The 27,953-nt window shown below is 46.0% G+C and overlaps 1 protein-coding gene across 4 annotated transcripts; it reads left to right on the top strand.

Moving 5' to 3' along the window:
• The first annotated feature begins 2,303 nt into the window (after positions 1-2,303).
• IDI1 (isopentenyl-diphosphate delta isomerase 1) lies at positions 2,304-27,413 on the top strand. 4 transcript variants are annotated; one of them, XM_034760052.1, is made up of 6 exons: positions 16,022-16,218; positions 17,079-17,165; positions 19,419-19,582; positions 20,642-20,734; positions 24,540-24,670; positions 25,545-27,413. In XM_034760052.1, the coding sequence occupies exons 1-6, from the start codon at positions 16,136-16,138 to the stop codon at positions 25,860-25,862; spliced, it is 876 nt and encodes a 291-aa protein (XP_034615943.1). In that variant the 5' UTR covers positions 16,022-16,135; the 3' UTR covers positions 25,863-27,413. The 4 variants fall into 4 exon arrangements, with proteins under 4 accessions (XP_034615946.1, XP_034615943.1, XP_034615944.1 ...); XM_034760055.1 differs by lacking the exons at positions 16,022-16,218; positions 17,079-17,165 and adding an exon at positions 2,304-2,348; XM_034760053.1 differs by lacking the exon at positions 17,079-17,165 and having other exon boundaries at positions 16,023-16,218.
• Positions 27,414-27,953: the final 540 nt, after the last annotated feature.

Raw genomic sequence — 27,953 nt, 5'->3', positions numbered from 1 at the left:
CGGAAAATTTTTGGATTCTTGTTGCATAAAGGCCTCACTAAGGATGTTGTACGTAAGCTCAACAGTGAGCAGCAAAAAACCTTGGCCATAGCTCTGGGATGGGAAGAGCGACTAGAATCTTCCCAGCCAAAACACGGATAACGGCCGGGTGCTTGGCGGTGGCCAGCACCCAGCCAGGGGACCCCCGCCCCTATTATCCGCTAGTTTTTGACAAGGGTCTTGTCATCCCCTTTTTGCTGGACATGGGGGCACAGGTGTCCATTATTCCCCCTCACGTCCCCCACACCCTCACAGGACACACTATCTACGTGCAAGGCCTCAATAGCACAGAGCCCTGCCCAGAAGTAAAGGTGCATGCATACATAAACCACACACCAGTAACATTTCGGGCCCTAGTGGGGCCCATGCCCCTCCTCGGCGTCAAGGAGTTACGGCGTTTCAAACTGGCCGAAGCCGTACTCGAGGCACTGCTTGTCACCCTATCTGGTACCAGTGCTCCCCACGAACCCGAACTGCTTAATCCCACACCCTGGAAATACAGCCCCATACCCACAGCCCCAGAAGGTCAACCACACATTGTCCTGCTCATTGAGACACTGCTCAATGAGAATAAGATTCGGCGTGTGTCAGCGAGCAAATACTTGTCCAGTTCTCCCATACCTCACCTTCACCCCGGCCCCCCACCAGTGCAGTAGTTGTCCCCCAAGATCCCCTACCTGCTGGCAGGGTCATGGGGAAACGTATTTGTTTGTGACTTCAGTGCAATACATGCCGATGCATAGCTACATTATATAAATGAGGATTTATCTGTTCAACAAGCATAGCTTGCTTCCAAAGGGCATGATTTGTTCTGAGGAAATAATGTGATCCTAAAAGGGTCTCCCAGCTGTAATTCTGGAAGGTCTTAGCTTAGCTTTGTAGGCTTTGGCCTTTGCATGTCTCTCTTCCTTTTTGTCTGTTGCTCCTTCCACCACTACTCTTTGTAGTAATGCGGAGGTAATAGGAACCAGGATATATGTGCAGCTTGAAATCGAGCTGTGTACCAGATTGTTATTAAATTATTCTGTGGGCGTGTTACTCCATTCAAGAATGGCCTGCCATAAAATTTCTTTGTTTTTTTCAGCTTTCTTTAGTAGAGTCTTGGCAATTTAACTGCCCGTTCAGCTTTGCCACTTGACAGGCTGTGTTATGGTGATGGTGTGATATGAACGAATTTCCATTCCTGGGTAAACTGCACAAACATAGTTTGGGATGCCAGGTGTTAACAGTTCAAGGAAGGGGAAGCTAAAAAACAAACAGAACTAATATGTTTCCTTTAAGAAGATCTCAGGGAAGGAACAGTCTTAAAGTTCATAAGGCCCTTACCTCAAGACTCTGGTTCACAGCTCCCAACCTTAGAGTCATCAAACAAAGCCCCCAGGGCCCAGTCAGATGAGTCCCCTGTAACCTAAGACCATAACCTGCCAACCTTCTAGTCACCACCTTTCCTGTTTAAATAGCTGTGATTCTTTAAAAGGGAACTCAGAGTTGTGAAGTAACTCACCACTAGCTGTCCTTAGTGTGAAACAATATTGTCTGTGCCTGCTGTGCTTCTGCTCCCTGAAACCAACATCCTTTGGTGCCACAGCTACTGACTTCCTCACCCTCTCTGTGCAAGCTAGTCCTAAGTACACATGAATACCAGAGCACTCCTTGCAGTATCTAGCCCCTGTCACTGGACACTCATGTGGTGATTACCAGGTAAGCTGTCCCCAAAGGACAGTGTGTACACAGCTTGATTAATACAAATCAGGATCAGGTCCTTCACAAGAGCACAACTCTGTAAACTAATTACAGTGAAAATAAATGTAAGTTTATTAACAGAGATTAAGATTTAAGAGATAGTGAGCAAGGATAAGAACAACAGGTTACTTATAAAACAAAAAGGTGTAACACGCTTCTTCAAGTCTAAACTTAATTTTTAACTGGCTAAAATCCTTGTTGAAAGCAATTTCTCACCTAAAACCTCCCAGTGCCACTAGCCCACATGGTAGGGTTACCATCCGTCCATATTTCCCCAGATATGTCTGGCTTTTGCGTCTTTAAATAGCTGTCTGGGAGGAATTGGTAACAAGGTTAAAAGGTCCGGGATTTTCCCCCCTCCCCTTCCACCCTCCCTTACATGCAGAGTGCGGCGCGGCTGATTGGGCGTCTGGGCCTGATTGAGCCGCTCCCATTGGCCTCCAGCAGCCACAGCCCCTCCCCTGCTCCCCCCCTACTGCCTGCAGCCCAGTGTAATGACACAAACAGCCCCAACGGCAGCATGTTTTGCCTACATGTGGAGCCAGCATCTGACCAGCATGGGCATGGTAAGAGGAGTCCCAGGGGGCAATCAGGGAGCAGGGGGAGGGTTGGATGGGCCTGTCTGGGGGTGGGGGTGTGAATATGGGGTGGGAGGGCGGCAGGTTATATTCTTTTGTGGTGCCCGAGCTCCAGCAATATCCAGGGCCGGGGGCCCTGCTCCAGCAATATTTGGAGCTGGATCTCTCTCCCAGCCCTGCCTGGAGTGGGCCCCGGCCTCCACCTGCCACCCCCCCTCTGCGCGTGTCCCCCCTCGCAGGTCATCCCCCGCCCCGTCCCTGGCTGAAAGAAAGCAGCGTGCCCCTCTCCCGTGCCTGCTTGTGCTGCCAGAGTAGCACATTCCTACGCCCTCCTGGCAGCAACTGCTGTCTGCTGCCCCAGGGTCCTAGTGCCCCCCATCCACTAATGGCAAGGTAGGCTGCTCTTACCCTGCCCTTCCACCCTAGCCCTGAGCCTCTCCAACACCCGAAACCCCTCATCCTTAGCCCCAACCCTCATCCCTCCGCACCCTAATTCTCTGCCCCAGCCCGGAGCCCCCTCCTGCATCATGAACCCCTCATCCTCAGACCCAACCCTCATCCCCCTGCACCCTAATCCTCTGCTCCATCCCTGAGCCCCCTCCTGCATCATGAACCCCTCATCCTCAGACCCACAGCCCTCACCCCTGCACCCCATCCTATCCCCAAACTCCCTCCCAAACCCCCTACCCCTTCCCACACACACCCTCCTGCCCTCAAACTCCCTCTCAAAGCCTGCACCGCCTCCCACCCCCAAATTCCATCCCAGAGCCTGCACTCCTCACCCCCTCCTGCACACCCACCGCCTGCCCCAGCCCAGAGTCTGCACCCAGCACCCAAACTCTATCCCAGAGCCTGCATCCTGCACCCCTCCTGCACCCAGACCTCTTCCCCCCACCCAACCCCCCTCCCAGAGCCTTAGGTAGGTGGCGGGGGCGGGTTCTGGGCACCACCAAAATTTCTACAAACCTGCCACCCATAAGGGTCGGGGCAGTCAGGGGACAGGTAGGGTCCTACGGGGGCAGTTAGGGTGGGGGGTTCTCAGGAGGGGGCAGTCAGGGGACAAGAAGCAGGGTGGGGTTGGAGGTTCTGAGGGGGGCCGTAGGGGGTGGGAAGTGGGAGGAAGTGGATGGGGTCAGGGCTAGGGCGGGGCTCCCCCCCCCCCAGTGTCCTCTTTTTTGATTGTGGAAATATGGTAACCCTACCACATGGCCAAGATCCGATTTTCATAAATGCCGAAAGCACTGTCCTTTTTGCTTCCTGAGTGAAGGATGATAAAATGGCTTTTTCCTTCACCTTATATTTCCCAAATCTCATTATTTCTCCCCCAAAGACAGTCTGACGCCTATGGTTTCCTTCCAGGGGTGCTGGCTTCAAGATGTCTTTCCATAGTCCTGTTTTTTCACATCTCCCGGTAGACCTGTTTTTCCTGTTGACTTTCACATGTAAATGGGACTTCCATTGTGTTGGCTTTACAATGCTAATTTACATCAGAGACAGGGATAGGCATGCTTTGTCTGGCAGAAAACCCATTTGTCAACTATCTATTTGCAGTGTGTATGCATAGCTTTTTCAATGTAATCAGTATATACAATGATAGTAATGACCAGCATGATCCTAGCTTTCATTTAAGGTCACTCACAACAGTCTTTATAAATAAATACTATGACAGCAAAGTGTTAGATGCAATGAGTTTGTCAAGCCTGATAGGAGTTGCTGTTACTGAACAGTGAACCCTTTGCCAGTTGGCATCATGGGGTTCTTAGGGTCACAACAGCCCCAGGCCCAGGGCAGGGCAGGCAGCCTCCTTGATTACATCTAGGTTGTTCTGGTTGTAGGCTCCAGTCTGTTCCTTAAAAGGCTGGTACACTCCTTCACACCATGCCTGCTGAAATGTTTCATTGCTTTGTCTATGACAGTTGCTGTGGTAGTGTTTGACGGTTTGTCTAGTTCCCAGAAGTCTGAATAGTAATATACAATAATGAAATAGTTTGTATGGTGTGTGGTGAAAAGGTCCATTCCTACTTTGCTCCAAGTCTGTGGGGGATGCTGTATATTTTCACACACACACCCTTTTTGTTTTTGTTTTGCTGCTTGGCCTGCATTTCCCACATGTATCACATCTTCTCATCTTTAGTCATGTTTGGCCAATATATGGCATCTTTAGCTTTCCAGATACAGGCTTCTATTCCAAAATGGTTCAGATGTATTCTGGAGAGAATTTCTGTTCTCAGTGGTCTGGGTATTATGATTCGACTGCCTTATATATGATGCTATACTGCATATTGAGCTCATCTTGACAGCTCCAGTATTCTTGAAAGGCAGGTGACGAGGTTTCCCCTTTGGTGTCTGGCCGGCCTGACAGAATGATGGATATGAACACTTGTAAATCATTGTCTTGTATAATTTGTTCACTGATTCTTTTCAGCCTTGAAACTGGCACATAAATAGCTTGGCTGATACCTTTGTGATAGTGACCTTGGTGCAAATGCTACCATCTTTCCCTTTTGTGGGAGTGATGTCCCAAGCCCTGGTTGCCTCTTCATTCACATCATAGTATTTCAGGATGGGATATTTGGTCACCAGCTCCTTGATACATGAGAGGACTGCATCATGTTGAGGTAACCATGTCCATACTGCATCATGCCTCAGGGGTTCACACACATCCGAAAGACTTGATGAAACACTGTCAGCTAGTTTACAAATCCCAATAGTCTCTGAACTGATTTGATATTCCTTGCTGTGGGCATCTGTTGTACTACATGTACCTTTTGGTGGTCTTTTTGTAGCCTGTGTGTGGTTGGTGAGTGTCCAATGTATGCTACGGCAGTCAATTTGAATTTCATGTTGTTTTTTAGCTTTACTTCCCTTTCTAGCAAGCAGATGAGGTTGTGGTCAAGATCTGACACAGCTTCCACCACATTATCTCCACATCCAGACACCCGAATGCCATTAGCCAGGATGCTGCTCCTTGTGAGCCCTCTTAGTATGTCTTGCTAGGGGCACTGATATTCTTCCGCTTCAGGTTTCATTCCAAACAGCATTCTCAATCATATGTGTCTAACCTATTGGTGTCCAAAATGTGGTGATTTAGCTGCTTACCTTATCCAGTAGCACTTTCCAATGTCTGGCATCAAGTACTGTACTGAGAATATTTTTGTTTTTGCCAAGTCAGATATTTCTTCAACAGTAAACATTTGATAGTAAGCTCTTTTTAGTACTTTGTTTAAATTGCTCAGGTCTGTGTAAATGTACAGCTTGCCTTGCCAGGGATGCTGGAACAAGGGGGGGCAGGGCCCCATCACTTTTAAAAGGGGGAAGGCTGTACCTTCCCATATTTTACTGGCCCCAAGGGCCAGGATGAAAGGGAAGCGGTGGACAGGAGCGAGTGGAGGGCGGGGTTTTGGGGGGGAAGAGGCATCACGGGAGCAGGGCCTCGGGGAAGGGATAGTGCAAGGACGGGGCCTCGGGGAGATGAAGTGGGGTGAGAACAGGGCCTTGGAGGAATGGGTGGCATGTGGGTGGGGACTCGGGGAGAAGGGGCAGTGCAGGGGGATGGGGCCACGGTTTGGGCACCAGTGGCCCCCCATACTTTTAGGGAGCTTCTGCCACTCCTGTGCCTGGCTTCTCATTATTACCATGCTGCTTATCCAACTTGTGGGCTGTGACTCCAGCAATGATGCCTTCTTTTTCCATTTGCTTTATTGGTCCCATTATTTTTTCTTTGAATACAATGGGTACTCTGTGAGGTAGGCGTTGTACTGGTTGAATCATTTTATCTGTTTCCAGGTGTTACATGCCCGGAGGACTTCCCAGTCCTTCAAAGTTATCTTAGTAATTTTTCAGCAGCTTTGCTGATGCCACAATGCATTGTCTGCCAGATATGTTTTTTTTTTAATTTTGCTTGTGTGTCTGTTATATTAATGCTTTGTCTTAGGTTTAGTGTCACAGGGTTCAAGCATTCACTTGTTTTAGCTGAGAGCTGTGTTGTTTGTACTACGAGAAATGTCATTCTGTACTTTTCCTTGGTATTATGCTTGTAATTTGCTTTGTCATAGAGGTGTTATGCTCATGCCATAAGATAATTTTAATATGACTTTCCTATTTAGCATTCAATGTCCTGTTTGTTTGTGTGCTGGTGCCTTGTAGTTGCATCTGGTATTAGTCTGAGCTTTACAAATCTTGATTTTTTTTTCTGTTTTGCACTTCATTAATGTCATAAATGCAAAATCTCATCCTCAGCATCATTGCTTGCTTCCTTGATATGGGGCATTTTTTGTCTTGGTTTTTCTTGTCTGTAAGCTTTGGCTTAATTATTTATTTTGCCACAGTTATTGCATGTGACCCCCATATGCAGGGCATTTTCCATTATCAATTTTTTCTCTAAAATACTCACAAGTCTTTCTTTCTATTTTGTTTATTTCCTGTGCTTTGTATTTATGCAGTTATTTTTGCATAAATTTAGATGTATTCTTCTTTTTAATTTCATGGTTTCCTTCTGTTACTCAGTGAATTATCTCTGCAGCTGCACCATTTATTCTGTACATTTGGATGCGAGCTTGTTCACTAGCTTTGCATGTGTCTATGGCTCTTGGAAGAGCTCATGTGGGTAGTCTAAGCATTCTGCTTCAAGTTCTTGCATCTTTTTTCCTATTACTAATCTAGAATGAATTAGTTTATCTTTTAAGATTCAATAACCTCATGAGTCATTCATTTTGTGCAGTTTGGTAGTATACTGATGTTATTTCTCCAGATTCCAAATTACACTTCTTGTAAAGACACCTTTCATATATTAGAGAGATGAGGTGGGTGAGGTAATAGCTTTTATTGGACCAACTTCTGTTGGTGAGAGATACAAGCTTTTGAGCCACACAGAGCTCATACATGATATTTTTGGTGGGTTGACAATGCTTTTGCCGTGCTTCTAGGATTTGACATCGGTCCTCTGTCTGCTGCCCTTGCCATATCCACATGCTGTTGGACCATGTGGTAACTGTAGACCATTACTTCTAATAATACAGCTGCTCTTCTTTTGTTTTTCCCTTTATACCTAGCCCCATCACAATGTCGTGGTTTTCCTATTATCTAAAGCAGTGTTTCCCAAACTTGGGACGCCGCTTGTGTAGGGAAAGCCCCTGGCGGGCCGGGCCGGTTTGTTTACCTGCCGCGTCCACAGGTCCGGCCAATCACGGCTCCCACTGGCCCCAGTTCGCTGATCCAGGCCAATGGGAGCTGCTGGAAGCGGCGCGGGCCGAGGGGCATACTGGCTGCTCACTAACCCCACCTCAGTCTGGGCTACTGCCAGTCACCATCTAGCCCCACTCGCTGGGACAGACTGCAGTATAAGCCACTCATCACAGGCAAGGGGGTTCAGACCTGCTGCCTTCCTCTACCACCCAGTACCCTTTTAGGCCTTAAACCAGGCCGTGCAGCCTGGGGAGTTGCCAGCCAGGAGTTCCCCTGCTCATCTGGCTTGCCCCAGCCCTGCTTCACTCCCAGTACCTTTTCTGCTAGGCAACCAGACCCTGCTCCCTCTCAGACCAAAGAGAGCCTGTGTGTCTGCCCCTGGCTTCCCTGCCAGCTGAGTCTGTTTGGGGCGTGGCCACAGCTGAGGCTGCCTCCCAATCAGCCCAGCCTAAGGCTCCCAGCCCCAGCCTTCTCCAAGGGCCAGCTTTTAACCCCTTTCGGGTCAGGAGCGCGTAACCACCCCGCTACATGCTGGTCTCTCAATTTCTAGAGGTTGCCCTATATATAAGCGTAGTGTTATACTACAGAGCACCGTATGGGGAAGCTATCTGTCATAACACTCTCCCTTCCAAAGTTTAGGGGAAATAAGAGACCATCAGCACAACTAATAGTTGTCAGAGGCTGTGGACAAATTGGAAGTATGAGTTTGTGAAGGTCAGGAAGGGAAGAGGGAGCTCAAAAAAAGGCAGAAGTGGAAGCATGAATTTGGGGATAGTGGGGGGGTTGTAGAAAGGGCATGAGGGATTGAGAGAATTGTGAGCAGAGAGCCCAAAGAAGATGAACCCAAAGAAGGGGGGAGGGATAGCTCAGTGGTTTGAGCTTGGGCCTGCTAAACCCAACGTGGTGAGTTCAGTCCTTGAGGGGACCATTTAGGGATCTGGGGCAAAATTAGTACTTGATCCTGCTAGTGAAGGCAAGGGGCTGGACTCAATGACCTTTCAGGTTCCCTTCCAGTTCTATGAGCTAGGTAGATCTCCATATATTATTAACGTGGGGTAGCGGTTGTAGAAATAGTGGAAGTGATTTGGAGAGAGAGGAGTAACCCAGCTGAGGGGAAAGGAACTAGGAGTATGGGGCTGAGACTCTTCTGAGAAGGAGCATCATAGGACAGCAGAGGTGCTGGGAACAGGTGACAAAAGAAGTAAGGGGTGACACTAAGAGCCCCTCACTACCAACTGGCCATGGGCCCTTATACCAACATGGCCAAACTTACGGACCCTCTGAGCTGCATATGATAATCTTTAGACGTTCGAGAGCCACAAGACATGCACAACCTCTACATGTGTATTTTTTAAAATATGAACATCCTACTTACTGTGTCACGGCTAATTTCTGCTAGAGCTAGAGGCCTCGTTGGTCTCCATCCTGGTCGTAAGTCTTTAGAAATCTGGTTGATACATTGTCAAGGCGGTACAGAGGAGCTCGGTCAGATACTGATTTGTAAGGACTGCACGATGTTCCAATTTTATGAACTTCATCACAGAGTACAGCGATTCACAGCAGTATGTTGTGCCAAAAATTGAAATGAATTGCACACTAGTCTTCTTGAGTTGAGGACACTTCGTTCCTGGCACTTGCTTCCAGAACTCAATTGTAAACTGTGATTTATGCATCATCTTTAGAGCCTGGTCTTCCTGGAGTTCCAATAGTTCCATTTCTACAGTAGATGGTTCTGTTAACCACGGTTTTGGGAATCAGGCAGCCGTCATTGATCACATCAATCATGAATGGCTTTGCAAGAAAGGCAAAGCAGGATCTCAGCTTCTGCAAGTCTTCAAAACCTGGCCTGAAAGTCATCAAGCAGTCCTTGTAATTTACCTCTGTATTCCTTGAGTTTGTGATCTTCTATTTAGATCTCAGGGAATGTGTTTACCCTACTCTTGAGATGGGGAAAGTGGTTGCAGTCTCTTGACACTATGTCTCTTTGCAGAAGCTTTAATTTGTTCTGAAAGCTGAAGACTGTCTGAGTAAGGTCAGAAATAATTTTATCCTTCCCTTGGAGTGCCAAATTGAGAGTTTGCAGATGCTGCGTAATATCAGTGAAAAAGATCAGATCCTGCATCCATTGCTCATCTTTCAGTTGTGGATAGGACTTTTCCTTTTCTTCAAGGAAAGCACCAATAGGCTCCAACAGTTCCACAAACCTATTTAAGATATTGCTGGTTAATAACCACCTCACAATACAGTAGAAAGAGATGTCGTTAGGTTTGTCTTCAAGATCCAGCTCTTAAATAACATTTTTGAACTGTTGATGAGTCTTCCCATTTGAGCGGATGAAATTGACAATTTTAGGACTGTTTTCATAACGTTTTCATACTTGAAGTATCTGCCTGTGAGATGTTCATGATGGGTGATGCAATGAACAGAGAGAAAGTCCAGAAATTTGGGATCGCTTTTCAAGAGTCCGATAAGGCCTACTTTTTTCCCCACCACTGCAGGTGCTCCATCTGACAAGTTTATCCATTGGTACATCAGCATTTGTCAATGTGTTGTCAAGTGCATTCTTTATGTCAACACCACCAGTTGTTTCTTTTAGCACCACTAAGTCCAACATTTCTTCTTTCACAATTACATCTGTGGAATCATAGCGAATAAATATTCCTGGTTGTGGTTTATCTTGAATATCTGTGGATTCATCGACAGCTAGGCTGAATGCTAGAGAATTCTTTAGATCATTTTGCATGTTCTTTGCAACATCACCACTAATCTGGGAGATCCGCCTCTTTGTAGTGTGGCACGAAATTGGAATTTGCTGTATTAGTCATTGAAGTTTTGTGTTACTTGGATCTAAAATTGCAACAACTACTGTAATATTCTTCTTAACAAATTCTCCATCACAATATGGACATTTAGCACGAGCGATATTCAATGCCATAACAAAACTAGCTTCAGTCGTTGTGTCAGCTTCCTTACTGAATGCAGAAAGTAGTGTCTGTTGATTGTTGAGGTGTATTTTAATGTGGTTAGCTTGGTTTTCCTTAATTCTGATCCAGGACGGCACATAGACAAAAAGTTATTGTGATTTGTTTCGTAGTGATGTTTCAAGTTGCTTGCTTTATAGTGAGAGAGCGATGCATTACAGATTAGGCACAGCAGGGGTTTGCCACCTTTACTAGTGAATGCAAAATCTTCCTCCCATTCTGGCTGAAAACTTCAGTTTTCTTCTTCATACTTGCATTTCTTACAGTTTGAAGATGTCATTGTTATCCGTGAAATTAATTTAAGAGTCCCTGAGCCTCGGTGCCCCCACTGCAGGGCTGGAGCCGCAAGCGCTGGCTCATCCTGCTGCGGGGGGAAGCCCTGAGCATCAGCGCCCCTCCACCCACGGGGCTGAAGTTGCGAGCGCCTTGCTTTGGAGGAAGCACCGGACCTCAGCACCCCCCCTCCCCACAGGGCTGGTGCCACAAATGCTGGCTCATCCCCCTGTCACAGGGAAGCCCTGAGCCTTGGCACCCCCTTCCACCACAGGGCTGAAGTCACGAGCACCAGCTCATCCCACCCACGGGGTGAAGCCCCAAGCTCCGTGAGCTACAGCTGACCTGTCAAAGAGCCACATGCAGCTCGTGAGCCACGGTTTGGTCGTGCCTGCACTATATTGTTACTTGTATCAGGCCTGACACACTCACTACCCCAACATTGTTGTCATATGTATATAAAAGGAATTTTGTAAGGTATATGTAAACTGGTGATACACTGGTTCTGAAAATTACTGTGTAAGGTATGTACAGATTGTGTACAGTTATGTGTGTGCTGGAAATATGTTCTTAAATGTGTTTGGGAGGCAGTGCATACATCTAGCCTGCCCTAGACTGAGAAATGTACATTTACCTGTCTGCCTGGCTTGATTACAGGCAGAGGACAATGAAAGTACATTGAAGGTAAACAAAGCCATCAAGCTAACAAGAGAGTTTAGTGAGCACACCCGGGGGACAGAGCCTGCGCCCCAGGAAGTCTTCTTGGCTCTTGAGGCAGAGACAGTGGACTTTGGGAAAACATCACTTAAGGCACAAAAGAGGCTAGTGCTCTTGGAATCTGAGAGGTGGATCCTTCAAACATGTGGTTTGAAGTCTCTGGGAACTGACTGTACGTGCGAAGTTGCCTGAGACAAACATTGCCCTCTGTTAAGCTTTAGACACTAGAAAGCATATTGTATTTTGTGTTGTTTGTAACCATACCTGTCTTTTTCTTGTTTGGCAGCACTTAAATCTCTGTTCCTTATCAATCAACTTATTCTTGTTTTATCACAAGACCATGTGTCTTGCTGTGTATTAAAGTGAAATGTGAGTCTTCAGCTAGTCTAAGAGGCTACACCACAGGGTACTGATAACACCAGGAGTGTTAGGGCAGAAGAGGAGGGCGAACCACCATGACTTCATGTAATTGGGGTTAAGTAGCATAGCAGAGAGGTGCTGAGGCATGAGGAAAAGATGGCAGGGTTATGATGGATAATTCGGGTGGGTAGGTGAAGGAAGTGGAGCATAGGCTATGTTTGGACAAGAGGAAGCAAACTGAATTTATGACTGGGGATCCAGTCATGTATTTCTGCAACCTTCAAGAGAACTAATTAAGTGGATGATGCTTAAATAAATGCTTATTAACAACTTTTGGTTTATAGCAACATTTTGTTGGGAACCAATCCCTTCCCATTGCCTGTATGTGATGGTTTGTGCTCATGGGGAGCACTGCCTAGTAGTCAGGACTTAAGGGGTAAGGGTTTTGGTAGGGGAGCCCAAGCCCTCCCACTCCCCTCCAGGGCCCTGTGAGATCTGTAAGGTCTAACACCCAGGAGCACCTTAAGGCTGCCCTCCCTGGGCACTTCCTACCACCCCACTATTGTCCAAAGTTCAGTCTGCAGCAAGGAGGTGTGAAGCGGGTCAGCTCACTGCTGGATGCCTCCTCATGTCCAGGCTTGGCATGGAAGCACTCCCTCTCAAGGTAGCAGTTACCTCCTCCTGTGACTTGGCCCTCTGGCCCAGTCAGTTCCAAGTCTCTCCCCTGTCAGGGTAGTCCATAAACAACACAAACGGGAATTAACACAAACAGAGTTCATACTGGGGGCGGGGGGGGGAGGGGAATGGGGAAGTGCCTCCCTCTCCGGGTGTACCTGAAACAGATCCTCCCTTCTCTCAGGGAGGGACCTTTGAGCAGCTGCCTTCCCTTAGCAATTACAGGTCTACTCTCTGCCATGGTCTATCACCAAGTGAGCTGTTCTGCTCCCTTTTAACTCCTCCCTCAATCTGTGCATCTCTTGCAGGTGTAGCTGGGAGGGGCTGGCTGAGTCCAGAGCAGTTCCTTAATCCCTTGTTGCCACTTTGGGGTTTGTATACCCCATCACACTGTCACATTAATGGCATTCAGTTACTGGCAACAGGCATGCTGCTTATTGACAACTTTTTGGAAAAAGGACCCTGGCCACAGACAGCTTTGCAGGGCTGCAGCTAGGGAAGGAAGTGCTGGGATGTGCACAATATCTCTCCCTGTGCTCTTAAGATGCATCCTGCTCTCAGGCTTAGCACATTCCACAGCTTCCTTCCCTGCAGTCCCACTAACTGGTCTGTTTTTGGGGACCTACCACCCTCACAGGAGACAATGTGCTGAGGCATCCACATCCCCACCCAGTGGGGGAGCCCTGCTGGAGTCCTGGTGCTAAGGGCTAGGAAGGGAAGCTGGGAGGTGTGAACATCATATTTTACACTATTCACATAACTAAACATATTAAACCCTAATTCTGATAAGCAAAGGCCTATATGTGCTTTAATTTCATAGCTTTATAGTACTCCATATGATGATTGTATTGCTTAGTCCAGGGGTCTCAAACTCAAATGACCACGAGGGCCGCATGAGAACTTGTGCATTGGCCCAAGGGCTGCATCACTGACACCCACCCCTTGCTGCCCCCGGCCCCACCCCCACTCCACCCCTTCCATGAGGCCCTGCCCCTGCCCCACCTCTTCCCTGCCCCCATTCCAACCCCTTCCCCGAAGTCCTCACCCCAACTCTGCCCCCTCTCTGCCCTCAGGTGGTGCAGGAGGGGTACGGGGCGTGATGGGGGCTCAGGGTAGAGAGTTGAGGTACAGGAGGTGTGCAGCAGGGGGCTCAGGGCAGGGAATCGGGGTGTGGGGTGCAGGAGGGGTGCAGGCTGCGGCAGGGGGCTCAGAGCAGGGAGTTGGGGGTGTGGGAGGGTGTGGGATGTGGCAGGGGGCTCTGGACAGGGGATTGGGGTGCAGGGTGTGGTAGGGGGCTCAGGACAGGGAGTTGGGGGTATGGGAGGGTGTGGGATGTGGCAGGGGGCTCTGGACAGGGGGTTGGGGTGCAGGGTCTGGTAGGGGGCTCAGGACAGGGAGTTGGGGGTGTGGGAGGGTGTGGGATGTGGCAGGGGGCTCTGGACAGGGGGTTGGGGTGCGGGGTGTGGGCTCTGGCCTGGCGCCGCTTACCTAGAGCGACTCCAGGGTGGCAGCACCTCACTGAAGAGAGAGGCTCAGGACTAGGGCAGAAGGGCAGGGGAAGGGCAGCCTGCCCTGGCCCTAGTGAAGAGGGACACTAGGACCTGCTGGAAGCCGGCAGCCTGCAGAGCGGAGCGGATTCAAGGTGTGCTGCAGGCTCCAGGCTCGGGGCAGTGAGGAGGCAGCAAGTGGGTGCCGGGAGACACTCCGGGGGGGTGCGTGGGGGTGGCCCCAAACATTGGGGAGCAGCGTACGGGGAGCTTAACAGGCACAGAAAATAACTCAGGGGGGCAGGGTGAGGGGAGTTTGGCGGTGACAGGAAGTAACGGGGGGAGGGAGCTCCACCCGCGGGCTGCGTGTTTGAGACCCCTGGAAAAAGAAGAACAGGAGTACTTGTGGCACCTTAGAGACTAACAAATTTATTAGAGCATAAGCTTTCGTGGACTACAGCCCTCTTCTTCGGATGCATATAGAATGGAACATATATTGAGGAGATATATATACACACATACAGAGAGCATAAACAGGTGGGAGTTGTCTTACCAACTCTGAGAGGCCAATTAATTAAGAGAAAAAAAACTTTTCAAGTGATAATCAAGCTAGCCCAGTACGGACAGTTAAGAAGTGTGAGAATACTTACAAGGGGAGATAGATTCAATGTTTGTAATGGCTCAGCCATTCCCAGTCCTTATTCAAACCGGAGTTGATTGTGTCTAGTTTGCATATCAATTCTATCTCAGCAGTCTCTAGTTGGAGTCTGTTTTTGAAATTCTTCTGTTGTAATATAGCCACCCGCAGGTCTGTCACTGAATGACCAGACAGGTTAAAGTGTTCTCCCACTGGTTTTTGAGTATTTTGATTCCTGATGTCAGATTTGTGTCCATTAATTCTTTTGCGTAGAGACTGTCCAGTTTGGGCAATGTACATGGCAGAGGGGCATTGCTGGCACATGATGGCATATATCACATTGGTAGATGTGCAGGTGAACGAGCCCCTGATGGTATGGCTGATGTGATTAGGTCCTATGATGATGTCACTTGAATAGATATGTGGACAGAGTTGGCATCGGGGTTTGTTACAAGGATAGGTTCCTGGGTTAGTGGTTTTGTTCAGTGATGTGTGGTTGCTGGTGAGTATTTGCTTTAGGTTGGGGGGTTGTCCTCGCTTACAGACAATGAAAGCTTATGCTCTAATAAATTTGTTAGTCTCTAAGGTGCCACAAGTACTCCTGTTCTTCTTTTTGCGGATACAGACTAACACGGCTGCTACTCTGAGACCCCTGGGTTAGTCTAACCAAGAACTCACATATGCTGACACAAAATCAAACTAAATTCTGCAGGAAGCCCCATTGTTTCACTATTTCTTTATGCACCCCCTTATGTCTGTATCTCCTTGGTGTCTCTTGTCTGAGACTGTAAATTCTTTGGAGGGTAGGAACAATCTTTTTGCTTTGTGTTTGTACAGTACCTAACACAACCAGGTCCTAGTCCACAACAGGGGTGCCTACATGCTAATGCAATGCAAATAAGAACCTCCCCAGCTCCCACAGCATTTTTTTAGGGGGACACCTAAAGCATGGTCACAGATCAGGATTATGGGGAATAAATACATTCGCTGGATGTTTTTGCTAAAATGGCCATTAGTGGCATGATAGTTCCTAACGCTGAGGTTTGCTGTCCCCTCTGTAGGTTTCAGAGTTAATGCTCCATTGTGAAGAAAGGCTCAGGCCAGCACCTCACTGCTCATAGTTCAGTCTCATTCCAGCTCATCTTCACTGCCAGAGGTTAATGATTAACCCCCTAGATTCCGCAGCTCCTTCCTACGGCAAAGACACAGGGTCAAACTTCTCCACGGCCATACGCGCAGCCTAATCCTCGCTTCCCCATTGGTCAGTCGCTGCCTGACCCTCGCTCGCCATTGGCTGTACCCGTTCCCTCTACTCTCAAGTTAGTCAGTAGCTGGCTCTGATTGGCTAGGTTACCTGGAGCACAGCCCAGCCCGGAAGCCGAGGCGCGGTGGCGCGATCGGGCGATGCGGTGACGTGCGGCTTTCGGGGCGCTGGTATTGGCGGGAGCGGGGTGACGGGCGATGTGGCGCGCGCTGTGCGCGATTCGGGGCACTACGGTTGGCAGGTTGGTCCTGCGCGCTCCCACCCCGCTACTGCCCGTCGGGTAAGTGCAGCGGCGGCGCCTGCCGCACCGTCTCCGGCGGGGGCGCGGCGGGGGAACAGTATGGGGGGGCGCTAACGGGAGCATGGTATGGACGGGGGGTGGTGATGTAGGGTATGCGGGGGAGTTAGAGGATGGGGGCGGGGGGTTGGGAGCGCCAGGGGATAGGAGGCCGTGAGGGGACGTTGGGGGACAGGAGTGGGGATGTCAGGGAATGGGGGGGGACAGGAGTGGGGGTGTCAGGGGATAGGAGGATGGGGTGGGGATTTGGGGGGGCAGGAGTGGGGGTGTCAGGGGATAGGAGGATGGGGGTAGGGATTTAGGGGGACAGGAGTGGGGGTGTCAGGGGATAGGAGAATGGGGGTGGGGATGTCAGGGGACTGGAGTGGGGGTGTCAGGGGATAGGAGGATGGGGGTAGGGATTTAGGGGGACTGGAGTGGGGGTGTCAGGGGATAGGAGGGTGGGGATGTTGGGGGGACAGGAAGCTGTGGGGTGGGGATGTCGGGGACAGGAGTAGGTGTGTCGGGGGGATGGGAGTGGGGGTGTCGGGATAGGAGGATAGGGTTGGAGATGTCAGGGGGACAGGAATGGAGGGTGTCAGGAGAGGATTGGGGGTGTCAAAGGATTGGGAGACCTTGGTATATCTGACTTTCTATAGGGTCTTCTACTGGGCTGTCTGAGATGGGGTGTCGGGGAAGGGAGGATGGGTAGTATTGGGGACTGGGGTGCGTTGGGAGTGTAAGGGGAACAGGAGGTTAGGGGGGGTGTCATAAGATTGATATAGGTGGGGTTGAGGGGATTTTGCATGGAAGGGCTTTTTACACCCCTGGCTCTTTCTAATGTGGGCAAATCTCCTCCTTAGCTGTAACTCCTTATCCACTTCATCTGGTCCCAGCCTGAGGGCCCAGGAGTATCTTCCTGTGCTGGATGTTTTCATGCCATTGCGTAGGTTGGTGTGTGAGGCTGGCACTGCTGCAGTGGAACTAACCTTCACATAGAGAATTCAGATCATCTCTCTTAACCATCATCTTGCTGCCATCATCTTAACTCATACCTCAGTCAGAGACCTGCTTCTCAGTGTTGCTGGCAATACTGAAGAGTCCCTGTAACTGAGAGAGATTAAAGGAAAATATTTCCTTGATGCATTTGATGGTACTCGTTGTCTAGTCGTCATCACTGTTTCCACTCGGTAGTGTGTGTTTGTCACAAAGCAAAAATGAAACAGTTTTTAAAAATAGCAAAAGGTGAGGGCAGAACCTCAGTCAGTTGTAGGAGCCATAGGGGAAGACTAATCACCTATAACTAACTTTAATTCCTTTTTAAAAAGTATAAATTGATTTGTATAGAGAATAAAGTGTCTGTATAAACTTGTCACATCTTGGGCAGATCTTGCAGCACTTTGGGCATAGGAAAAAAACAGGATGAAAAAGGTATTTGTTTAATTAGAAAATGGTTTAGAATACACTACCCCACGTTACAGTTTCTGGACATACTGCACCTCAGACTCCTGCGCTCTCTCATTATTGCTACACTGCGATAAAAGACATCTCATAGTGGTCTCAGAGCCCTGGCTCCAGCGCAAGCCTGATCATCTACACTGGAATTTTTAGCCCCACAGCTCAAGTCCCGTTAGCCCAACTCAGCTGACCTTGGCTCGGAGACCCAGTGCTGTGAGTTATTTTTATCACAGTGTAGATGTACACTCTGAGCACGCGCCCTCTTGATTTCAGGCCTGTAGTTGTCACATGTCTCTCAGGGTGGAATCATGCAATTGTCCCACTCTGATAGGACCCTAGGTTGATTATCTCAGCAGATCTGATTTATGTCCAGACTTTGCAATTCTGTTCCCTCTGTGGGGCAACGACAATGGTAGATCAGTGACCAAACAACCTCCTTAAAGCAAGCATGTCAGAAAAAAAAATCGTAAAAAATAATAAAACAGATTGTACATGTGTAGCTTATCAGATTTTTAACCATCTTTCACATGTAGATCTGACTTCCTATAGAGTTTTCCATTGAGCCTCTCTCTCTCTCAGTTTGTCTCGCTAGCGGAGCTTACTGACAATGCCCTAAGCAGTCTGGCAACTCCACCCTCCTTTGCAGGAATCATGTAACTTTTTAGCTGTTTATAGTCCTTTGATCTGATAACCTCTAGCTTTGGCAAAACAATCAGGGCGGATAAAAATGATTTTAAAAAAGATTGATTTTTTTTATTTAAATCAGATTTTTTGGTAATGCTTTTTGAGGAAAAAATCTATCTAAAGATAGTTTTAATTAAGATACATTATAGCTCTAAGATATCTCATCATGGAATAGGGATTATAAATTCTAATTCTATAGTATGAGACAACATATTCATGGAATGTTTAAGAAAAGTTTTGTAAATGAGTTCCAGTAGTTCATGGATTAGGAACCCAATTTTATGGGATTCCAGGGGCTTCTGTATAGATTATTTAGGTTAATCTTTCAATCTACCCAATGGGACTCAGTGCTCAGTCTTGAAGATACCATCAGAGATGCTTAGTTTTGCAGTTCTCAAACTGTGGATTTGTGTCTCCACAGATAACTTGCTTGTTAACAGCAAAAATGTTTTTAAATAAATAAATACTATATAGAGGTGAGAAATTTAAATCAAATCCACCCTGAAAATAATCTTTGCAACTTGTTGGAGACTGGGTCCTTGAACCTCATAGATTGCCCCATTGTCTTTCAAGTATGTCCTTGGGTGTTTTTATCTGGGAAGCAACTGTGTCCCCTTCACATACGTATATGTACATCTGGTCCAGGCCATATGATTAGTTCACTGACTCTGGTTTGGCCAAGCTGATCTGTAGCATGTGATGCAGGATTTCCTATATCAGATCACATATCCAGCCTCCTTCTAGGGCTAATACCTGCTCTTTCAGAGGAGAGTGACAAAAATCCATAAAGCATCTCACTAATATTGCAGTACAATACATATTGTGGGGTAGCCAATACTCTGTGCCAATCCATTTACATTTAGCAGAATAAGGTTTGCTTATCCTTCTCTAAACAAAATAATGATAAATATAACTTCTTGTAAAACTATCCACAGTATTAGAGTCCACAGCAAATTCTGAAGGCTGAACATGTGATGTGTGAAGTATTCTTTCTAACTTGTTCTAAATTTGCTGGCTCTCAGTCTCATCAAGTGACTGTCTCTTTTGATCACTGTTTTCAGAGGAAAGAGAAGTACCACAGCTATGCCTGAAGTAAATACAGATAATCTTGATGAGCAGCAGGTGCAGCTTTTGGCAGAGATGTGTATCCTTATTGATGAAAATGACAAGAAGATTGGTGCAGATACCAAGAAAAACTGCCATCTGAATGAAAACATTGATAAAGGTACAGTTTAAATTGATAGGAAATCATGTTAACAATAATTGTATGCAATATATATATAAAAACCACAAACCTGGCCTTGAAGGGTTTACAATCTAATTTTAAAGCAAGATGCTACAGTGGGAATAACAAACAATTGGAGGCAATAAGGAAGGGAGAATAAAGACAATAGTACTAGGAACATGTGGCCATGAACGTTAGCCAAGGTGCTGTATTAGATGTTTTTGACTCTGCTTATATTTTATAAGTTAAAATCTAAGTAATAGATATAGTATAACAAAATAAAAGTCTTAGAAGACAGTAATTAACTTTTATTTTAGTAGGTTTTTTTTCTCTCTTTTTTTTTTTCTCAAATGGCAAAATGTAACCACTTTATAGAGGGGTGTTAAAAGGGAATTTGTCTCAATCTTATATGCTGGTTGTGTCTACTGGAAACATGAGTCTGTATACTTCTTGAATGCTTATCCTTATATTTTTTGGTGGCCCAATACATGGTATGCATGTAAGGGTTTGCAGATTGCTCTTGTGTACTCACAGTAAAAAGTAAGGAGCTTGTCCTGCAGAAGGACAGAGAGCTAACATTTTTGGGGAAGTTCTATTTTTAAATTCTACTACTTATTCCATGCCCATTATTGTGAGAGCTGGATGTCTTCCAAAGTTAAGTTTGGGATTTTAACAGCCTGTTCTACATTCTCTCTCTCTGATATAAAATCTCAGGTAAGGACTAAGCTTCGGTAGTGACTTACCCAAACATGCCATAGATAAACTTGCTTCAGCGATGTTGAGCTTAATTGCAATAATATATTGGAAGCAGATACTTAGAGACTTGTGCATGTTTGGGAATAGGAAAAGTTAACATTTAACATAAGTCAAAATACAAAATCGAAAGTGTTTCTTTTTTTCCACTTCTTACTTAAGAAAAGTTTCTAGCACATATGATTGAGGAAAAAAAAACTTTAAAAGATTAACCTATTCTGGTTCTGTGATCTTTGCTATTCTACTTGCAGTTCTTAAATCTTTTATTTCAGAGACTAATATTCATGGTTCTTGTCTCTGTTTTAGGATTATTGCACCGAGCTTTCAGTGTTTTTTTATTCAATACAGAAGATAAGTTGCTATTGCAGCAGAGATCAGATGCTAAAATTACTTTTCCAGGTTAGTATGTAAACATTTCATGCTAAGGTAAAAAGCTGTGTTTGTGTCTCTCTCTCATTTCCCACCATTACTTCCTCTACAGACTTTAAGATCAGTTTCCTTGGGGAGAGGAGAGAGAGTTCATTAGTTTTGGGCTTTTCCAGGGTATGAAGTCAATGTATAGGCACATCAGTTTCTTGCATTAGAGAATAATTATAGCATGGATTAGAGGCTTGTAGGGAGAGATTGTCCTAGGACATGTACAGACATGTTTGTGCAGGTGCAGAGAGTGCTTGTAACTAACTTTTCCAGTAGAGAAGAGCTAAGAAACAAAGTGGGAAAGCCATGCAACTACCTGTACAAATGGAATTTAATCCTTTAGATTCCACTTGGAAAGAAGTGCAACTGAAGTTTCTCAGGAAAAAAATATTTGGCTGTTGAAAGGTGATCCTGAATTGAATTTAATAACTGACTCCTTTTACTTGGTCCTGCTGTCTTAGTGGTTCTCTTTCCACCCCACCCATGAGGTAGCAAAAATACTGCTTTTGATCAAAAGGTACAGTGCCCCTATCACACTGCCTAGAGTGGCTCACAACTGAGAGGGCCTATCTCAGGGCAGATTGTCAAAAATAGAACCGACATCCCAGACTGTTGGTATGTACTATAATTAGATTTCACCAAGCCAGTAACATAAGTGAACTCCTGAATCACTGTATCGGTGTTACCATGGAGTCACAGTCCCCTTAGACTCTTCGGTCTATCTTGCTGTCCAGACAAGCTGGACTTAGTGATAAATGGTCACTTACACTAAAATATTCAGGTTGCTCCCAGTTCCAAGAAGCCAGTCACTTGCCCCAGATCAATTGGTACTCTAGTTCAGGGTCTCAAACTCAAATGACCACGAGGACTAGTTCATTGGCCCAAGGGCCGCATCACTGACACACACACCCCTTGCTGGCCCTGCCCCCACTCCACCCCTTCCACCCGCTCCTGCCCCGCCTCTTCCCACTCCTTCCCTGCCCCCATTCCAACCCATTCCCCGAAGTCCCCACCCCAACTCTGCCCCCTCCCTGCCCCCAGAGGGAGCAGGAGGGGTGTGGTGGGGGCTCATGGCAGGGAGTTGAGGTGCAGGGTGTGACAGGGGGCTCAGGGCAGGGAGTTGGGGTGTGGGGTGCAGGAGGGGTGCGGCGGGGGCTCGGCAGGGGGTTGGGTGTGGGGTGCCGAAGGGGTGAGGGGTGTGGTGGGGGTTGGGGTGCAGCAGGTGGCTCAGGGCAGGGAGTTGGGGTGTGGGGTGTGGCAGCTGGAACCATGTCCTGGGGGAGGGGAAACGCAGGGCTCCTCGTGCTGCTTGCCACTCCTCCAGGTACCTCCCCCGAAGCTCCCATTGACCTCACTTCCCTGTTCCCGGCCAATGGGAGCTGCTGGGGGGCAGTGCCTGGAAGCCAGGGCAACACAGAGCCCTCTGCTTCCCCCCCCCCCTCCCCCAGCCGCAGGGATGTGATGCCAGCCACTTCAGGGAGCGGCGCGGGGCCATGGGGGGCAATCCCGTGAGCTGGATGCGGCCCACGGGCTGTAGTTTGCCCACCCCTGGCCTTGAGGTAGGTGGGGGGGGGGGCCTCTTGGCAGGCCGCAGGAAATAGCTCCGCAGGCCGCGTGTTTGAGACCCCTGCTCTAGATCTCATGTCAAAGACAATCCCTGAAGGCAGTTCTGTAACAAATTAACTAAAGGTTTATTACCTGGGAAAAAGAAATAAGCATTATTGACAGGTTAAAGCAAGCAAACATACCGTATATACTCTATCAGAAGCCAGTTCGTTTATAAGCTGACCCCCCTCCGCACCAAGATGGATAAGTAAAAATGGAAAATTTTTATAACCTGTTCATAAGCCGACCCTATAATTCAGGGGTCAGCAGACTTTGGTTCCTGGGCCATCAGGATAAGCCGCTGGGGGGGAGCAGAGATGGTTTGTTTACCTCTAGTGTCCGCAGGGACGGAGGTAAATCTAGGTAAACAAAGTGTCCTGGCGTGCCAGCTGCTTACCCTGATTGGCCGGGACAGCAACTGGTGGGGAAATTTTTTTGGGGGGGAGAAGCTGGGAGTCAGGGGAATGATTACCCCCCACATGATCCCACCCCTAGCCCGGGGCCCCCACATTCTTCCCATCCCTTTCCACCTTATCTGGGGAGGGCCAAGGGAGGATGTCTCTGGCCTGACTGGAGCTGCTCTGGCAGGCTGGGCGGCGTGGCCACAGCCTGCTCTGTGGGGCGGGGCCGAGCAGCACAGCTGCAGTCTGCCAGCCCCAGAGCTGCAGCTGCTTCGGAGGCTGGGAGCAGAGCAGCGTGGCCAGAAGGGGAGAGATTCTGGCCCCGCCTCTTCCCTTCTGGCTCTGCTGCCTCTCCTTGCTCCCTCTGTTGGGGGGAGGGGCTGTTTCCCACCTCTCCCTCTCTATACCTGTTCATAAGTCAACCTGGTGCTTCCCTTTTTTACTAAAAAAATTCGGCTTTGGTCTGTTTTCTCACAGTCTAGTTCTTTACTAATGTCAAAACAATAGGCAAGACAACTTACAGAGAAACCTAAATATGCCTGTTTCCATTTAGAACTCTGAAACTCATCTTAGACTTGAAAATGTCTAAATCTTGTCTGCTCCAGAAAAATCTCATTGTATTATGAGACTGCTGCTTCAGTCAAAGCACTCAGGCATGTGCTTTAAATCCCATTCAGGTCAGTAGGATTTAAGCATGTGTTTAAGTGCTTTGCACCTGGGTTGTAATGATTATTTAGACTGGTTTGGTAAACTAGAAGCATTTACCATGCTCCACTATCTGTAATTAATGTGAAAACATTCAGTGCCGTGGGTGGATGCTCTTTTCTACCAATCTAAGGGCTTGTCTATGCAACTGCTTAGTTTGCAGCAAGCTAGGGTGTGACTCTACTCCTGCCATGGATTAAGTATCTATATAGACCCTGGGGCACCTTGATCTAACTCCCTTTGAAACTAGAGTAAATTAAAATGCACTGGGGAAATTTCAGTGTGTGGCAGCAGGCTAGCATGGGGTATATTTACCCCCCAGCTTGCAGCAAGCTAAGGACTTGTCTTCATTACTGGGATAAGTCGACCTAAGTTACGCTATTCCAGCTACATGAATAACTTACCTCGGTGTTTTCACTCTCCGGTCGATTTACCTTAGTCTTCTCAGGAAGCTGAAGTACAGGAGTTGACCAGAGAGTGCGTTGCTGTCGATTTAGCAGGTCTTCACTAGAAGACCTGCTAAATCGATACCTGCTGCATCGATTGCAGCAACGTTGATCAGCCAGTAGTAAAGACAAGCAAGCCCTAAGTTTTGTACAGGAAAGCCCTAAATAAGCAAGCAGCATTTGCAGTTTATACTCACTTGTCCTGCCTCTTCAGAGCTGATTTGCACCATCTGCTGGAGAGTATCCTTTGGATTCTGTTGCTTATCAAACTTTCAAACACTCCAGGTAAAGTCTACAGGATTTTGCCTGCTGATCTTGCAACAGTGGATGAGATCCTCAGAGGGGACAACATTTGTTATCCAAGGTGATACTGCAGCACACATAAGGCACTAACATGCAAAGTCAGGTTAATTTTAACTTCTGTTAGAAATATTTGATATGGGGAAATCTGTTTCTGTTTTTTGTCAAATACAAACAAAGGGAGCAGGAATAGATGCTCAGGGTTTAAGGTGGAGGGTATTGCAGACATCTTTTTAAAAACATGCTGACTGGTGATGCATTAGTTCTTTACTGGATTTCTGCAACATATATTACTGTTCTGAACATTGACTGTACACCAACTTTTTACAGATTGTTTTACCAACACTTGTTGCAGCCATCCACTGAGCACCCCACTAGAACTGCAAGAAAATAATGCCCAGGGTGTTCGGCAAGCAGCACAGAGGCGATTAAGAGCAGAGTTAGGCATTCCCCTGGAACAGGTAATAGAGGGTGTTGCTACAGATTATAATTTACCTGAAGAAAAATTGTTGAACAGTAAATAGACTTTTGAATTTGGCACAAAATAACTACCAGCTATGACTTGTATGCAAAAGCTTACACTGAAGAGGTATTTTTTAACCTTGTAGGTCCAGTTGGTTAGGGATAGATGTAAATATTGGTGAGACAATTGGCACAGATTCTAAAAGTCTTGTCTAACTGCCTACTAAAGGATCCTTCATGAGTACTTCTTCCTTCAACCTAAATATAAGGCAAAAAGTAAATAACATGGTGCAAAGTAAGACTTCCTCATTTCAGTTTAAATCCTCTAATGTTTACTAACATGGGAAAGGACATTTAATCACCAACCTTAGTCACCCAACAATATTTCAGTGATTTTTAAAAATACAAATTGGCAATGAGGGGTAGGGCTGCTGTACCTACTCAATTATGAAAGATAAAAGGAATAACAAGTAGGATGCCTGTCCCTGAGTCCCATGGCAGTGTTGGATTTTTTTAATTACTTAACTATTTAAAAATATTTATTGTTTCCATGTAGAAAAACCCACACAAAACGAGAAAGCATACTGCTGTATAGGGAAACAGTGAAGCCAACTCAACAGGCATGCTGTCACGTGCACCAAGTTGGACAAAAAAAATTATGCATTTTTCTCTATTTGTGTATTAGAAATAAGCTTCAAACTTTTTTCCAGACCAAAAATATATGTTGGAGTGGTTTTTAAACTGACAGTGTCCCTTCAGAAAGGTGATCCATAACTGTTTTGTTTTTTCCACTTCCAAAATACATTCATTAAAATATCTTGGCTGTAACTCCCTATCTCTTACTGATTAGTTAATTAAGGATTTTGGTTGTAGGTAACTCCAGAAGAAATCTTCTACCTAACGCGAATTCACTACAAGGCCCGCTCTGATGGGATCTGGGGAGAACATGAAATTGATTACATCTTGTTTGTGCAGAAGAATGTAACACTGAATCCTGATCCAAATGAGATCAAAAGCTACTGTTATGTGACACAGGAAGAACTAAAACAACTCTTGGAAAAAGCATCAAAAAATGAAATCAAGATTACTCCTTGGTTCAAATTAATTGCAGAGACTTTTCTTTTTAAATGGTGGGATAACCTGCATAATTTAAATAGATTTGTGGATCATGAAAAAATACACAAAATGTAAAAAGCTCTAAGTGAATGTAGTGGTGAGGGGTAACAGTAGGATGCTGTCTTAAAAGCAGTAAGGTAATTTTTAATCCTTAAGGTTTTGAATACTGACAAAAATGGTACATCAGCAGTACCTGTTGTAGGAATTTCTGTACCTATGCATAGTGATGGTGTGGCAGTTGGGTTGGGGTTTTTTGGGGTTGGAGGTGGGGTTTTTTTTTTTTTTTTTTTTTTTTAGTTAATTTACAGCTGCTGAATGGTGCTGGCCTGACAGCATAGGAAACTTAAGTCATCTTTTCAGAGCAGGCAAACTGTGGTGTTACCCAAGTGCTGAAAAAAGTTTCAAGTGTAAAGCCAACCTTGATGATAAGTAAATAACAGTAGATATAGTATGAACTTGTTTGGGGCTTAATGAATACTAAGAAAGCCCATGTAGAAAAGAAATTGTAAGCCTTTATTTTGAGGGGCATTGAAATACATTTAATGAGGTTTATTAGCAGACATGAGTTTTGTACAAGGAGATAGACACAAATAGGCAACAGCAAAGTAAGCTTCCCTGCATTGCCTTCCAGTGTGGTGCCTATAACCTGACCGGGAGTGATTCTCTGCAATGAATGGAGGATAATCTAGTCTCTAACTCCATTTAGTTGTCTCCATTATGACTGTAAATAAGTGCCACTTCTGATGTAAACACCCATCCACTGGCAGTTAATCTGAGACTTCTCCTTCCAGAGGCTTTCGGTAGTTAGGTTAATTAAAGGAATTTTATCAACTTGTATTTATACTAGTTCAAGGACACAGTATAACTAGCATTTCTTCATCTTTCAGCGGGGGGAGAGGGGAGAGAACTGATTTACTAGGTAAATGCCATCAAATGCACAAAGTAAACAGATCACAAACTTCACAACTATGCCAGTCTCAGTAATATTTAGAAGTTGTAATGAAAATTTAAAGTATGTGTTCCTTTGAAAATGTAAGTTACATAAACTCCTAGCTAAGTTAAAAGAAAATCACCTGGAGTGACTGGTTCCTGTGCTCTTTTGTATAAGTTTGAAGTAGAATACTAATAGCAGTGAAGACTTCCACTAAGTTTAATAACTTAACATTTTTTTGGTATTATAAAGCAAAAAATGGAATTTCAACTTAAATGTTTTCATACAAGGCAACTACAACTAAAATGGAAATGTTTGTTCTTGCCTAAAAAAAGTGAATGACAAGGCTGTTAACTGCAGTCCTTAAAAGCACAGAAAGTGAAACGTAACCATTGTTAGAATGCAAATATAAGAACCTTAGTAATTCACTACGTTCTAATTACTATTGGTAATGTGATGGGAGTCTTGTACAGTGTAAGATAGTAAAAATAGGTTGAGGGTTCTCCATTAGAATCAGAGCACAAGGAAAGCGCTATTACCCTTTTTTTGAAAGGTTTAGTTAAAGGTAACACCTTGTGACCACGTGACATCTTTTCCCTTATCGTTAATGGAGCACCCTGGAAGTGTTGTAGAAGATTAAGTAGCTTCATTTCTGAAATTCTTCTGATGACAAAAATAAACATTGTCCTTTACATGAACCTTAGAGTGATTTGTGTTGTGGGTCAAGCCACCTTTGACACTGTTCTTCACTTCTAATTTTAGCCAACTGTTTTCCTGGTTTTTTAGTTTCCTCCTCTTCCCCCCCTTCAGTTTACATTGCGGACACCAAAATGGAACTGCCACCCCACAAAACTAAGCCTACTGTGGTTACGTAAGTCTCACACTTCATACAAGTGGATCATGGTGGAATATCAAAACACTTATGATTTGAATTATTGAGAAGTTCTAAGGGCAGCTGTTTTGGCTGATACTGTACACTAAAATAGAGGCATGTTGCTATAAAGATGTGTATATTAAAAGCGTTTGAACCAAAATATTGTTTATTCAGGTACTAGTTTTTTCAAACCAAAACTAGAAGATAAGCTTTTTTGCTCTGTGTGATCTGAATTGAGACATTTAAGTGTAAGAGCTCTAAAGGCATTGAAAACTGAATGCTAAATTCTGCCTTCTGTAAAATCCATTCTGCTTCAATGAAGTCAATGTAGTTGTAGGAACATAAGAAAATAAAATTTCAC

The sequence above is a fragment of the Trachemys scripta genome, chromosome 2 (genome assembly GCF_013100865.1).
Source record: "Trachemys scripta elegans isolate TJP31775 chromosome 2, CAS_Tse_1.0, whole genome shotgun sequence".
In the NCBI taxonomy this organism is placed as follows: Eukaryota; Metazoa; Chordata; order Testudines; family Emydidae; genus Trachemys; species Trachemys scripta.
The sequence above is the reverse complement of the archived record's forward strand: the minus strand, read 5'-3'. Positions and strand labels throughout refer to the sequence as shown.